This window comes from Pongo abelii, chromosome 5, assembly GCF_028885655.2.
Source record: "Pongo abelii isolate AG06213 chromosome 5, NHGRI_mPonAbe1-v2.0_pri, whole genome shotgun sequence".
Classification (NCBI taxonomy): domain Eukaryota; kingdom Metazoa; phylum Chordata; class Mammalia; order Primates; family Hominidae; genus Pongo; species Pongo abelii.
The window spans coordinates 159,844,838-159,861,374 of NC_071990.2; the positions used below are offsets into that span (position 1 = coordinate 159,844,838).

The 16,537-nt window shown below is 40.0% G+C and overlaps 1 protein-coding gene across 4 annotated transcripts in view; it reads right to left on the minus strand.

Annotated features, from left to right (window-relative positions):
• SERAC1 (serine active site containing 1) overlaps positions 1–16,537 on the minus strand; it is a 57,629-nt gene that overhangs the window by 20,401 nt on the left and 20,691 nt on the right. For 2 of the 4 annotated variants that reach the window (XM_009242399.4, XM_009242398.3), the window contains 3 exons: positions 16,030–16,161; positions 13,571–13,692; positions 12,361–12,489 (listed from right to left, as the gene is read on the minus strand). In XM_009242399.4, coding sequence (XP_009240674.3) covers positions 12,361–12,489; positions 13,571–13,692; positions 16,030–16,161 — 383 coding nt within the window. 4 annotated transcript variants of the gene reach the window in all.

Consider the following 16,537-nt stretch of genomic DNA (forward strand, 5'->3'; position numbering starts at 1 on the left):
TAACTCACAATTCTTTAACAAGTAAGAAAAGCCCAGGATGTTCTAGTGTCATCTCTTTCAGCCCCCAGTAGTCAGTACAGTATATCATTTTCCAGATTCTGCTAATAGTCTAAAGTCTAATAATCAATATAATTCAAAAGATATAAAGCATTATTGGACAAGTTAAAAAGAAAGATCACGATGACAATGATCACAGAGCTTTCAATTCTTCTTAAGTTGAAATTCAATTCAAGTTCTTATGGAAGGCTAAACAAAAATCGTTACAAAAATTACAAAACAGAAGAGTAGTGGGGACTATTTCTAACAGATATTAAAACATAAATAAAAACATTTCAATTTTCTATTGAATGTTTTCAAAATTAAAACATTTCAATTTCAACTCTTATCACAGATCAAGGGTTAATGTCACTAATATGCAATAATCTCCTACAAGTCAGTGACAAAAAATACAAACACTATTATAGAAATACAAGCACAGTCATAAACATAAAGTTGTTAGGAAAATAAATATAATGCCTCTAAAATATATAAAAATATATTATAAATTATATATTATATATTTATATATGTATTTATATATTTATATATTGCATAGTATATATTTACATTTATTATATATTATTAATATACTATATATTTTATATCTATATATTATAATATATGTAAATTATATAATATATTTATATTTATATTTGTATATTTTAGAGGCATATTTCTAAATATAATTCATTATATATAAAATACATAAATATAATAATATAAATATATTTGTTTGTATATTTATTTTATAAATATATATAAACAACGCTCAGCACTGTTCATAATCAGAGGCGTGCACATTGAAAGGACACTAAGAAGCTACATTTGTCATCCGTTGAACAGACGAGGTTCTAGGGAAACAAGCACGCACAGCACTCTGCTGCGAGTGGTATCAATGGCACGACTTCTATGGAGGACAACCTGGCATCGGCAATCAAGATCACAAGAGCGCATGCCCTTTAATAATTGATCCTACAGAGATGCTCACACACAGGGAAAGTGATAGATATGCAAGTTTGCTCACTGCTGCATTGTTTGTATAATAATAAAGACTGAAAACCAGCTAATATTCATCAATGGGGGTTAGTTAAATCAATTATGGTACAGTTGTACAATGGAATGCCATGCTGGTCTGAAAATTTTGAGTCTCTTCTTACACTGATATATACCAATCTCCACAATAATCCTTAAGTGAGAAAAAGGTATAGAACAGTGTGTATGTATCCTGTGCTACTACTCGTGTAGAGAGAGAGAGTGTGTGTGTTGGGGTAGGAGAGATGGAAGGGATGGAGAGAAGATGTATTGCTGCATTGCTGTAGGTACTTTGGAAGTGCTTCACTTTGGAGCTAGGGGTCATAATTGTGTGCATACAGCCCACCTGCTGGCAAAAGAGGACAACTACAAGGTAATGTCTAAAAATATATATATTAATATAAAGCCCAGTGTTTTCTATAGGAAATATAATCCACAAGATTCTGCATTTTTAGTTAATTTATAAGGTCCATGGTTCAGTAAACCAACTAAAAATAATTTTTGGCCACTCTATACTTTTTATTCATGCCTTCTTCTCATATATAATATTCTTTCTTTCTAAATTTAAACATGCTTGGATCTCAGAGTCACATCATTTAAATTGAGGATTGAGATGGGGCTAAGTCATGAAAAGTCATCCTTCTCTGGCAGAGATAATGGTAAATAGTGGATTGGTGAACTTTGTCGGGGGTAGGAACTTTTAGTTGAAGATTTATCACCACATCCTGGCTCCCCCAAACCCCTCTTCCCACCTTGTACCCTTGAATCATGTCATCTAGTTCTACTCTAAATTCCCCAAGGACAGAGAGGAGAGAAGGCAAAGAAAAATGATCTAGGACTTTCATTTGTCCTGGCCATTTTGGCAGTGTGATGTAGAGTGCAGTTCCCATTTCATTCTCATTTTTGGCGAAGCTTGTTACTTATGAATTGGCAGAGTTTGTGGCAGTAAGAAGTACAAGCAAAAAGGAATGAATACAAAGGAACAAACTCACAGTATGGTTGTATGGATTATATTCTAAACCCTAATGTAAAAATAAATGTACATAGTTACTGCTGCTTTATACTGAACTAAGATATGACAAGACTAAATAAATTCATAAAGATTTAAGAAACACCAAACATCAAATTCTATGAGTGCAACAAAAAATAATTTTATAAGGATTAAGGAAGTGCATAGGAAAAGCTAGAGAATGACAATATTAAAAACAATAATAAAGAGTAGGTACAGGCCAAGCGTGGTGGCTCACGACTGTAATCCCAACACTTTGGGAGGCTGAGACAAGTGGATTGCTTGAGCCCAGGCGTTCAAGACCAGCCTGGTCAATACAGTGAAACCCCACCTCTACAAAAAATTAGCTGGGCAAGGTGGTGCACACCTGCTGTCCCAGCTACCCAGGAGGCTGAGGTGGGAGGATTGCCTAGCCTGGGGAGGTCAAGGCTGCAGTAAGCTATGATAATGCCACTGCACCCCAGCCTGGGCAACAGAGTGAGACCCTGTCTCAAACAGACAAAAAAAAAAAAAAAAAGGAATAGGTAGAAAAACGGAAAGGCAACAGTAATATAAAAGAGCTAATCTCTGGTGTTTCTCTTTTGTTTTGTTTTTTTTTTTGAGATGGAGTCTCTCTCTGTCGCCCAGGCTGGAGTGCAGTGGTGCAATCTCAGCTCACTGCAAGCTCCGCCTCCCGGGTTCAAGTTATTCTCCTGCCTCAGCCTCCTGAGTAGCTGGGACTATAGGCATGTGCCACCACGCCCAGCTAATTTTTTGTATTTTCAGTAGAGATAGGGTTTCACCATGTTAGACAGGATGGTCTCGATCTCCTGACCTCGTGATCCGCCCGCCTTGGCCTCCCAAAGTGCTGGGATTACAGGCGTAAGCCACTGCGCCTGGCCCATCTCTGGTGTTTCTTCATAAAAAGTTACAACGTTAGAGCTCTGTGATTTGTGCAAACTAACTGGGCTTTAAAATGATGTTCATTCTAAAGCAGGAGTTTTTAACAAGGGTCCTTAGGGGTATGGGGTAGATAGAATTCAAGGCAGGTAGGGTGTAAACTTGGATGGAAAAAAAAATTACCTTTGTTTTTTCCTAACCTCTAACTGAAATTCTGCATAGTATTCAGTTATGAACACAGACAATGAACCACAGTAACACTAGCAGTACTTGTGATTCTAGCAGTAAGGGAAAGCACAGGTATTTTCATATCACATCTCATGTTGCAGCTATCTGAAAATACGGTTATATTCACTCTTCCTTTCAATGCCAACTATCACCAAACGGTGAAGTTGCACATTCTCATACTAGTGATCCCAAATCTACACTGCTTTCAGCATTCCCTAGCAACAATGATTTGAGATCAACAGTTCAATGTTCTTATTCAGTGAAGCAACAACAGCATTCACAGTGATGTCATTAAAAAATAAAAGGTACATATTGAATGGAACCATATGAAGCTGCCTCTTTCCCCAGCTCTATCCACTGAAGGCCTGAAAGCAATGACAGCAGCAATGAGCTTACCTAGCCCAGAACTTGGTTATTAAATACCATTAGCCCTAAAAGGAACCAAGCCTGCTTAAAAAATCAGCTGATTCTAGGGCTAGAACAGGGAAAGTCTAAGATGAACATTTTCTAATACCAGAAAATAAGCAAGTGCTCCAAAAATAATGAATGAAACCATTTACAAAAGACATGGGAGACAACCTGAAGGGTCTCCCACAGCCAAACCTGGGACAATTTGAACATCAGTATGAATAAGGATAGTAAGAGATTATAATCTAGTGAAGAAAAATAACCATGTGTTATCCCATATGGATTAGAAAGGCAGAAAGGAGAAATGGGAGGAAGAAGAAAGCTTTTCCTACAGAAGAATACTAAATAAATGAATAAGGAATAATAAAATTAGGGGGAAAAACTCAGCATTTTGCAACCACCTAACAATAACTGTTATTCAGGCAACATTCATTCAAAGATTATTATTAAATAAAACCACTGGCTGAAAGTTTGAAGAGCAACAGGACAGTCTCCTAATCTCAAAGTATCTCCTCCTCCTACAAATCGTGTATTAATTTCAAATAAAGAAATATATTAACATTCAAGCAGAGAAAACTGGCAGACATCACTTTAACCAAGTGAACAAAGGAAACATCAGCCAATAAGGGTTGAGCTGGCATCACGCGCTTCTGGGCATGACATACTGGGAAGGACACAAAATCACCTCTGTCATATTCCTGTAATAAATGCACACCCAAATTTAATCATGAGGAAGCATGAGACAAACTAAACTGCGGGCCAATCTACAAACCACTGCTTTGTACTCTTCAAAAATGTCAATGTCATGAAGACAGAGAAAGGCTGAAAAAATTTTCAGGTAAAAGGAGACTAAATACACAAGACTCACATTCAATGCTTAATACCAGACTAGATCCTGAAATAGATTTTTTAAAAAGAAAAATGCTGTCACAGGCTGGGTGCAGTGGTTCACGCCTATAATCCCAGCACTTTGGGAGGCCAAGGCAGGCGGATCACCTGAGGTCAGGAGTTCCAGACCAGCCTGATCAACATGGTGACATCCCGTCTCTACTAAAAATACAAAATTAGTCAGGCGTGGTGGTGGATATGCCTATAATCCCAGCTACTCAGAAGGCTGAGGCAGGAGAATTGCTTGAACCGGGGAGGCGGAGGTTGCAATGAGCCAAGATCGCGCCACTGCACTCCAGCCTGGGTGACAGAGTGAGACTTCATCTCAAAAAAAAAAAAAAAAAAAAAAAAAAAAGCTGTCATAAAAGAATTACTGGGAAAATTCAAATATGGAGTATTCAAATATTAGACAACAGTATTACACCAATATTAAATTTTCTGAATCGATAACTGTACTGTGGTTTTTTCAGGGAATGTCCTTGGGGCATCATGTCTGTACCTAATGAATGGCTCAGGGAGAAAAATATTAAATGTGTGGGAATAGGTACATTAAAATATATCTGCAGAGACAGGGAAAGTAAAAAGGGAGGGATGATATAACAAATGGGATAAAATGTTAGCAATTGGTGAATCTTTTTTTTTTGAGACGGAGTCTCGCTCTGTCACCCAGGCTGGAGTGCAGTAGTGCAATCTCGGCTCACTGCAAGCTCTGCCTCCAGGGTTCACACCATTCTCCTGCCTCAGCCTCCCAGGTAGCTGGGACTACAGGCGCCTGCCACCACACCCGGCTAATTTTTTTGTATTTTTAGTAGAGACAGGGTTTCACTGTGTTAGCCAGCATGGTCTCAATCTCCTGACCTCATGATCTGCCTGCCTCGGTGTCCCAAAGTGCTGGGATTACAGGCGTGAGCCACTGCGCCCAGCCAGTAATTGGTTAAACTTAATGAAATGTATTATTTTTGCAATTATTTAAATTTGAAATTATTCCAAAATAAAAAGAGAAAAATTTTAATTAACTTCAACTTTCATGTTTTAAATATATTTTCTTATTATTGAATGCATCCATACATATATCAGAATTTATTTTCTCTTTTGATAACAGTATTTCAATATAATTTGTTTCCTTTGTAATCTTATGTATTATATTTTATGCATTTAGAACTGAGTTCCTAGACTTTACCAAATCACCAAAGGAGTCCATGGTATTCAAAGGTTAAGAACCCTGTTCCAAAACCAAGCATTATCGTGTTGGCTGTATGCTGGAGCTGACAGTCGCCCCTGTACGTGAGGAGTTTTGTTTATTTATTTTTTAGAGATGGGGTTTCACTATGTTGCCCAGGTTGGAGTGCAGTGGCTGTTCACAGAAGCTATCATAGAGCACCACAGCCTCGAACTCCTGGACTGAGGTATCCTCCTGCCTCAGCCTCCTCAGTAGCTGGGATTACAGGCATGAGCCACTGTGCCCAGCTTGAAAGCAGTTTTATATAGAAACAGCACACTGACACTGAAGGGCCCTTGGGGACCACTATGAAGCAGGTCTGTCATAAACTGGGCAGACAGATCACTACAAACCAGATGGACTCTCTCCACCCCCCATGTCAGCACCCCCAGCTTCCTGGCATATGTGAAATCCAGGAGGCATGATAAACTTGAGGCAGAGTAGGGGGAATAAGAATAACTAAAAGGCAGCCAGGTGCAGTGGCTCATGCCTGTAATCCCAGCACTTTGGGAGGCCGAGGCAGGCAGATCACGAGGTCAAGAGATCGAGACCATCCTGGCTAACATGGTGAAACCCCGTCTCTACTAAAAATACAAAAATCAGCTGGGCATGGTGGCTAGTGCCTGTAGTCCCAGCTATTTGGGAGGCTGAGGCAGGAGAATCGCTTAAACCCGGGAGGCGGAGCTTGCAGCGAGCCGAGATCAAGCCACTGCTCTCCAGCCTGGCAACAGAGCGAGGCTGTGCCTCAAAAAAAAAAAAAAAAGTAAAAGGCAGTACTTACTCGCCTAAAGAGATGAGACATTAGAATTAAAATTAAGTATTTGTTTAAATATTAAATTAATTAAATATATGCTACCTCTTGTTTAAAAAAAAAAACAGGGACTCAAATCAAAGTGAAACTGGTGCCCTCCAAGTGGAAAAATCAAAGGTGCTTCATTAAACATAAAGCATTCATTGTTTTTTGTTTGTTTGTTTTTTGAGACGGAGTCTTGCTCTGTCATTTAAAAAAAAAATACTAAAAACAATTTATTTACTTAAAGGATGGATGTGTATGTGTCTGTGATCTGCCCAAGTAGAATGGAAATGTTTCAAATGTCAGTTTCATCATTTCCAGTGTGATCTATGGCTCCTAAATATACTGAATTGGAGTAGCGTAAAGACAATGCAATTAAAAGGTCATACGGGCCAGGCATGGTGGCTCTCGCCTGTTATACTAGCACTTTGGAAGGCTGAGGCGGGGGTGGACCTCTTGAGCCAGGAGTTTGAGACCAGCCTGGGCAACATGGCGAAACCCCGTCTCTACCAAAAATACAAAAAAAATTAGCCAGGAATTGTGGTACACGCCTGTAGTCCCAGCTACTCAGGAGGCTGAAGTGAGAGGATCACTTGAGCCCAGAAGGCGGAGGTTGTAGTGAGCCAAGATCGTGCCACCGTACTCCAACCTGGGTGACAGAGTGAGACCCTCATCTCAAAAAAAAGGTCATACGAATTACTTTTTCAGAAAAACTTTGGTTAGGGGAAGATCTTTCAAATGAGGCACCTGAAATGGGTAGGGGAGAGTGGTGGAGAAGTTGTCAGAAGACGCAGGTCCTCTCCAAGGCGGTGAATGTTAAAACACACAAACACATGATATGTTAACTATGAACACACACACACATACACAAGGCCAATTTAAACTATGTAACTCTTTAAACTACTGACTGAGGCCAAGAATTCTGCACAAAGAAGCAGCATAGTGGGGCCAGGCACAGTGGCTCACGCCTGTAATCCCAACACTTTGGGAGGCCAAGGCGAGCAGATTACGTGAGGTCAGGAGTTTGAGACCAGCCTGACCAACATCTCTACTAAAAATACAAAAAAATTAGCCTAGTGTGGTGGCACATGCCTGTAGTCCCAGCTAGTCAGGAGGCTGAGGCAGGAGAATTGCTTGAACCCAGGAGGCGGAGATGGTAGTGAGTCGAGATCACACTACTGAACTCTAGTCTGGGTGACAGAGGGAGACTCTGTCTCAAAAAAAAAAAAAAGAAGTAGCATGGTGGTATTAAACCACTTTCCCTCTCTTCACTTGGCAAAAGGTAAGGTTACAGAACACTATAGAAGGTAGAGGAATATTAACTAAACAGTAATGTCAGGCCAGGTCTCAGGAGCTCCGACATGGGGGTGCAGGAGAGAAGTTAGTGATGGGAGTGGGAGACACCATAGCAGAACACAGAGAAGTACCCAAGTCCACAAGACCCTGTCTGTAAACAGCCTGGTCCCAACCAAGCTGAAACTATCAGATGTTAGACAAGGCCTGCTGAAATTGAGGTGGTTCCCCGGCTTCCAGATGAAAAGCAGAGGCATAAGAATAGAGAAGGGAAGAATACAGATTTAGATAAGAAACTACTTGGCATGACAGGGTTGTGGTTTCCTAGGTTTGACACCAACAGCACAAACAACAAAAGGAAAAAATGTATAAATTGGACTTCATCACAAATGTTTTTTATTTTTTAATTTTTTTTTAGAGACAGGGACTTGTTCTGTTGCCCAAGCTGCAGTGCAGTGGCACGATCACTGCTCACTGCAGCCTTGAATTCCTGGGTTCATGTGATCCTCCTGCCTTAGCTTCCTGAGAAGCTGGAACCACAGGCACACACCCCACAACTGGCTAATGTTTTTCTTCTTTGTAGAGATAGTCTTGCTATGTTGCCCAGGCTGTTCTCAAACTCCTAGGCTCAAGTGATCTTCCCACCTCGGCCTCCCAAAGTGCTAGGATTACAGACATAAGCCACCATCCCTGCCCAGATTTCATCAAAATTAAAAACATTTGGGGTGCACAGGTCACTATCAAGAAAGTGAAAAGAACCCACAGAATGGGAGAAATATCTGCAAATTACATATCTAATAAGAGATTTGTATCCAGAACATATAAAGAGTTCTTACAATTCATCAATATAAAGAATTCTTACAATTCAACAATATAAAGAACTCTTACAACTCAACAAAAAAAATTTCAACTCTTACAATTCAACATATCTAATAAGAGATTTGTATCTAGAATATATCAAGAACTCTTACAATTCAACAACAACAACAACAAAAAGCCCATTTTTAAATTGGGTGCTACAACGTGAAAAGATGCTTCAAAACGACAAGTTAACCCAATTTTAAAATGAGCAAAGGGAGCCATGGTGGCTCACACCTGTAGCCTTAGCTATTCAGGAGGCTGAGGTGGGAGGATCACTTGAGCCCAGGAGTTCAAGGCTGTAGGGCATGTTATGATTTTGCCTGTGAATAGCTACTGCATTCCAGCCTGGGCAACACAGTGAGACCTCATCTCAAAAACAAAAACAAAATCACTAGTTAAAAAAAAAATTGAGCCAAGGATTTGAATAGGTATTTCTCCAAAGGAGATATGTAAGTGCCAACAGCACGTGAAAAGATGCTCAACATCATTAAGCATTAGGAAAATGCAAATCAAAGCCAGAATGAAGATACTACTTCACACACAATGGGATGGCTAGAATAAAAGATGGACAATAACATATATTGCTGGTGGGAATGTAAAATGGTAAAGTCTCTGTGGAAAACATTTGAAAGTTACTCAAAAAGTTACACAGAGTTACCATAACACCCAGAAATTCCACTCCTAGGTATATACTCAAGAGAACTAAAAACATACATCCACACAAAGACATGCAAATAAATGCTGATATTGAGATCTAATAAGAAATACGTATTTGGTCTCTACCCCTGGTTCCCTCCAGAGTGATGAGTGTCTTTTGTATGCTAATGAGATGAATGGTGGCTGGAGGGCCCCTAAATAGTTTCAGGAAGGGGGCTGGTGGCCAGAAAGACTAAGGGCATGATTAGATGGTAGGGACTTTCTGCCCTACTGAACCTCTAGGGAGGACAGAGGGCCTGAAGGTTGAGGTGATCACCAAAGGTCAATGATTCAATCAATCATGCCAACTGATTAAAACCATGAAAATCTGAAGGACAGGGTTCAGAAAGTTTCTGGATACCGGAACCCGTGGAGATGTCTGGAGGGTGATGCACCTGGAGGGGCATGAAGGCTCAGCGCCCCTTCCTACATAGCTTGCCCTACACATCTCTTCCATCTGCTGTCCATACCTCTCCTCTGTCATATCCTTTATAATAAACGGTAAGCATAAGTAAGGTGTTTTCCTGAATTCCATGAGTTGTCCCAGTAAATTAATCAAACCCAAGGTGGGGGTCATGGGCACTCCCAGTTTATGGCTGGTTGATCAGAAGCACAGGTCACACCTGGAACTTGTGACTGGTATCTGAAGTGGGGGGCAGTCCTGTGGGACAGAGCCCTTAACCTATGGGCTCTGACACCATCTCTAGGTAGAGATGTCAGAACTGAACTAAATTGAAGGACACCGAGCTGATGTCTGATGGAGAATTGCTGAGTGTGTAGGGAAATACCCTCCACACTCCTGGTGTCAGAATTGTTAAGTGGTGTGAGAAAGCAGGAAAAATGCTTTGCTTTTTTCCTATCTTGTACAGTACAGTTTTTTTTTCCAATGAGGAATGTTCATAGGAGTATTATTCACACATAATAGCCAAACAATAGAATGTTCATAGAAGTATTATTCATACCTAACAGCCAAAGAATAGGAATGACCCAAATGTCCCTCATTGATGAACAGACAAATAAAATGCGGCATAGCCATACAATGGACTATTACTTGGCCATAAAAAGGAATGAAGCACTGATATGCCACAGTGTGGCTGAGCCTTGAAAACATTATGCTAAGTGAAAGAAGTCAGACACAAAAGGCCACATATTGGATGATTCCATTTATACGAAATGTCCAGAACAGGCCAATCCATAGGAAAAATAGATCAGTGGTTACCAGGGGCTGGAGAGGGGAATGAGTGGTGACTGCTAATGGTTACAGGATTTCTTTGGGGGATGGTGAAAATATTCTGGAATTAGATTGGAGTAATGATTATACAACTCTATGAGTATATTAAAACCCAATGAATTGTATAGTCTTAAAGGGTTTTATGGTATATGGGTTAAAAAGAAAACTAGTTGAATTGGAAATATCACCATAAATTTAAGACCTTTTAAGAAAAAGGTAATTGTTCTGCTTGGTCACTTAGGTGTCTAGGAGCCCCCAGGGTCCACCGGCTCTACCTTCATGAAGAACTATTACGCACACCTAGTGCCTGGGTTTTGGACTCTTAACCTTTTCCTGTAAGAAGAACCAGATCTCCTTGGAGAAGCGGCCAAATCTTGTAGGGCAGGAAGAATCAAAAAGAGCCAGGGATATCTTGTCAAAAAACCATGGCACCTTCCAGCCGCTTTGGGAACAGAATTTAAAAGCATAAGAAGGTCAGCATACAGAAAGGGCTATAGAGGCCAGACGACGGAACTCTCAGCATCAAAAAGAAAAGCCATTATAATTCACTGGAGCAATTCCAAGACATGGCACAAAAGGGGAAATTATGTAAAGTATACTAGACAAGTCATATCTACTGATGTGTCCCTAATTTCTCATAGAAGGGAAAAATAAGAAAACGCATTTAATTGGTCAAAGAATATAGAACACTGATTTTTTTTTTTTTTTTACTGACAAAATACGTTCCTCTCATTGAGATTACATAGTTATTGCAGTTAATAATGGTGGTTATTCGTTCTGATTTCTCTTAGAGATGAGATTTTTATAAAGAAAAACTTGCTGACATAACACCCCAAGAATATCAGAATTCAGTATTCACTGATAGCCTTTTTCTTTTTTTCTTTTTTTTTTTTTTTGAGACAGGGTCTCATGCTGTTGCCCAGGCTGGAGTGCAGTGGCACAATCACAGCTCACTGAAGCCTCAATCTCCTGGGCTCAAGCAATCATCCCAGCTCAGCCTCTCAAACAGCTGGAACTACAGGCACGTGCTACCACGTCCAGCTAATTTTTTTTTTTAAATATTTTATAGAGACTGGGGTGGCACTGTGTTGCCCAAGCTTGTCTCAAACTCCTGGCCTCAGGCAATCCTCCTGCCTCAGCCTCACAAAGCACTGGGCACTGGGATTACAGTTGCGAGCCACTGCCCTCAGCCCTATTCATTCTTTTTTTTTTTTTTTTTTTTTTTTGAGACGGTGTCTCGCTCTGTCACCAGGCTGGAGTGCAGTGGCGCAATCTCGGCTCATTGCAACCTCCGCCTCCCAGGTTCAAGCGATTCTCCTGCCTCAGCCTCCCGAGTAGCTGGGACTATGGGCATGTGCCACCACGCCCAGCTAATTTTTGTATTTTTAGTAGAGACAGGGTTTCACCATGTTGGCCAGGATGGTCTCAATCTCTTGACCTTGTGATCCACCTGCCTTGGCCTCCCAACATGCTGGAACTACAGGCATGAGCCACTGCGCCCGGCCCTCATTCTTTAAGATAAAATTTAAGAGTTACCTCCTGTGAAGCTGTAAATGACCTCTTAAGCAGAGTGAAGGGCTCCTGAAATCACCTTTATCTCTTACACACTCTGTGACTGTTTATTTACCTGCCTCCCTGTCATCCCTGACATCCAGCCCAGGGCATGGCACACAACCAGAAGTTAGCATGTTTACTCAGTTACTGGGTGAACGCCAGCCACTGACACAATACATTGGAAAGGGTGGACACTCAAAAATATTTACTGAATGAATACATGAGCTAACCTTCTGAGCAGCTAGACTCTGACTGCTTTCACTAAGAGCCAAAGATGTAAAATACTGGATACACTCATCTAGCTCTGTTTGAGGTAAGGAAGCCAGCAACTGTCTGAGCTCTTCTTCAGTGGAAGAATCCTGAAATAAAAGGAAAGGAAATTCTTCATAAGTACTCAACAACTGAGTACAACAAAAAATATCCAAAGACTCAAAGCCAGTATTTGCCATATATATCAAAGCCATATATTATGTGTGCATGTCTCTCTCTCTCTCTCTCTCTCTCTATATATATATATATATATATATATGAAATAGACATAGAGATCTAGGGAAAGAGATATCAGAGATTAATTACTGCTTTCAGTCTTGAAAACAGTCACCCATCCAGGTAAATAAACAATCATTTAATTTTGAATTCTACACTTTCCTGCCTGCTACTTCAAACTGAAAGACCTATTGTAAACTTTAACTCTCAATTTTCATCTGACTGACATCTTGACATTCTCAACATCTTGACTCAAAATGAATTACTGCACCCTTACTAATTAAAGCTACTGCTTTTTAAATCCAGAACTTGTTACTATCTCATTTTCTCTAATAATTAATATCCAGTATATTCATTTTTCTGTTTTTCAAAAAGCTGCTAACACAGAAGTTTTAAGAGTTTCATTTTCTAGTCTAGGAAAGATACTCAAGAAACATGCTTTAAATCTGTGGCAGTGTTGCTCAACCCGGGGCTATTTTGCCCCAGGAACATCTGGCAACATCTGGGGTCATTTTTGGTTGTTACAACTAGGGGGTGCTACTAGCATCTAGGGAGTAGAGTCCAGGGATGCTGCTACACACCCTACAATTTACACAACAGCTTCCTACCACAAAGAATTATCTGGCCCAAAATGTCAATAGTGTTGAGGCTGAGAAAACCTGACCTACAGAAACTCAGAAGGGACCAACTCATGGATGCTGATGTGCTATGGCATGTCACCCAATGGTTTATAGAGACTCCCAATTCCCAAAGGCAGAAAATAATATAGAAGGAACAGCCCCTCCTGAGGAACCAAATCTTTGTATAAAAACTATGATTTCAGTTTTACATTCCAGTTTATCTGCTTGTGAGAAGTAGCCAACAACTACTTTTTAAAAGTATTTTGTACCCAAAGTGAAGATAATATATTAAACCATTTTTCACTCTCTAAATTATTATTATTGTTTTACTTACTTCTTTTAAAGATGGCAAAGGAGGTGGTAGGAGAAAAAAGCGAAGATCACTCTCTTTGCTTCGTGCCAAACCAATAAGAGTTTTCGGATCACAGGCTTGAGCAATTATCCTATACTGGTAATCTATGGAAAAAGCATTTTCTTTTGTTAATACCAAAACTAGCTGATAGATGTCATAAAGATTAACTGAACAAACTACTTGAAAGCACTCTAATTTTTAAACTGCTCTGCAAATTTGTAATCCAAAATTTCCCAAGTGCAACTACATTTACAATACCTATAAGCTAGATACATTTCCAGGACTGATCTCCCAATTCTCCTCAACATGTATCTGGAGACTGGGTCACAGCCTAACTTTTTGGAAAAAAAGGAAGCTCAGAGGTGGAAACTGGTAAGTCAGAACCAATTTAGCTTCTTTTTAAAACAATTCCAGCATTCAAAAGCTGTTCTGACCACTACTCAAAACACATGACGTGGCATTTAAGCCTACTGCCCTGTGGTGATGATATGGTGCTTTGGTATTCATAATGTCCATGAATATTTAGTCTGCAGTTCCAGAGAGCAGTACTTTGAATTAAACATGCCATTCTTTATATATCAAAAACAAAATTCCAACCATGAAAGCAAACATTATTTTCAATAATGGCAGTTTATAACCTGGGATTGGCCAGGCGCCATGGTTCAGGCCTGTAATACCAGCACTTTGGGAAGCCGAGGCGGGTGGATCATTTGAGGTCAGGAGTTCAAGACCAGCCTGGCCAACATGGTGAAACCCTGTCTCTACTAAAAATACAAAAATTAGCCAGGCGTAGTGGCAGGCACCTGTAACCCCAGCTATTCGGGAGGCTGAGGCAGGAAAATAGCTTGAACCCAGGAGACGGAGGTTGTAGTGAGCCGAGGTCATGCCACTACACTTCAGCCTGGGTGACAAAGCAAGACTCTGTCTCAAAAAATAATAATAATAATAACCTGGGTGAGTACTTCTGGATCAAGTGAGGAACTTTTCCAAAATCTGTGGGCCAAGGCACTTCCTCTGATTTCTCTGATACAGTAAGTTTGGAATGGAGCCCTGGAAGGCAAATTTTGAAAAATATTTCTATTCTAAATCTCCACCAACATTAAGTGAGCTTATACTTACATTATAAATTATAATTATAGCCACCAACCAATTAACAAATTAATTTGCAGAGATCTCATTCTGAGCTTAACTTTTCTTTGAGAATTTTTTTTTTTTTTGAGACAGTTTTGCTCTGTTGTCCAGGCTGGAGTGGAGTGGTACAATCTTGGCTCACTAACAACGCCACCTCATGGGTTTGCAATTCTTGTGCCTCAGCCTCTCAAGTAGCTGGGATTACAAGCACACGTCACCATGCCCAGCTAAATTTTTTGTATTTTTTTAGTAGAGACAGGGTTTTGCCATGTTAGCCAGGCTGGTCTTGAACTCCTGGCCTCAAGTGATCTGCCTTCCTCAGCCTCCCAAAGTGCTGGGATTACAGGTGTGAGCACCGTGCCTGGCTGAGAAAATTATTTTTTTCTATTTTTCCCATTTTTACAAGACAGCTCTACTAACAAATTATAGTTTTATCCATGTACTATAACCAGAGAAGATATGAGTTCTTTTTAAAATATTTTTATTGTAAAATTTGTGATTTTTAAACACAATTACATATTCAAATAGTCCATTAAAAATGATATACACAAATACAAATCAGGTACATTCGACTATTAGTATTACAGCCAAGTAGATTGTAAAAGTAAAAGCAAATATAATTGTATGGTGTAGCAAGCAATTAAATGTATTTCATTAAATAGAAACCAAAAGAAAACTCAAGTACATTAGGTAACTATCAGAATCAAGAGTTGCTCTCAAAGAAGTATGTAACCAAATAAAACTTTGTTCTGGTAGAAAGTTACACAAATATATATACTTCATTTTTGAGCTTATTCTTACCAAACACATTTGACTACCAGTTCAGCAGGCTTTCTACTTTCCGTATCACTGAAGCTTCTTAAAATTTTTAAAATACTTTCTATATATACTAACACTGCCTGAATTATTTTCCTTCCTGAATCTCACTCCCACTCCCTTGTCTTTTTTTTTTTTTGAGACAGAGTCTTACTCTGTTGCCTGGGCTGGAGTGCAGTGGCAAAGTCTCGGCTCACTGCAAGCTCCGCCTCCTAGGTTCACGCCATTCTCCTGCTTCAGCCTCTCGAGTAGCTGGGACTACAGGCGCCCACCACCACACCCGGCTAATTTTTTTGTATTTTTAATAGAGACGGGGTTTCACCGTGTTAGCCAGGGTGGGTCTTGAACTCCTGACCTCATGATCCACCCGGCTTGGCCTCCCAAAGTGCTGGGATTACAGGCATGAGCCACCGCGCCTGGCCACTCCCTTGTCTTTTACGTCAGAAATCAAGAGCCAGCTGAAGGCATGCCACCTGTTCAGGTAGTCTCATTACCATGCCAGTGATGGGTCTCCGACATTTCCCGCACAGCCTCGAGTCGCGTGGTTTTGTCATCTGACTTGCTCTTCCGTAGGAGCAGCCACACAGCACACTCATGATCTTCTATATCAACTGTACTAAAAGGGTCTTTGCAAAAAGAAAAAGCCAAGACAATGCGAAAAGTTAAGATAATACTTTTATCTTCACTTTAAGATGGTAATTTATAAACATTTGAAATCTACAATTGGAGAGTTAAATCCATAAATATAGGTATTGATAAAAACTAATATTATTTGTTCTCAATTCTGTCATATTATCTTTTATAGTTATTATGAATATTGTTTGTGCTTTTTTTTGGGGGGGGTGGCAGGGGTCAGTTTTGTTTTGTTTTTTGAGACAGTCTCGCTCTGTTACCCAGGCTGGAGTGCAATGACTCAATCGTGGCTCACTGCAGTTTCGACCTCTTGGGCTCAAACAATCCTCCCACCTCAGCCTCCTGAGTAGCTGAGATCACAGGCATATA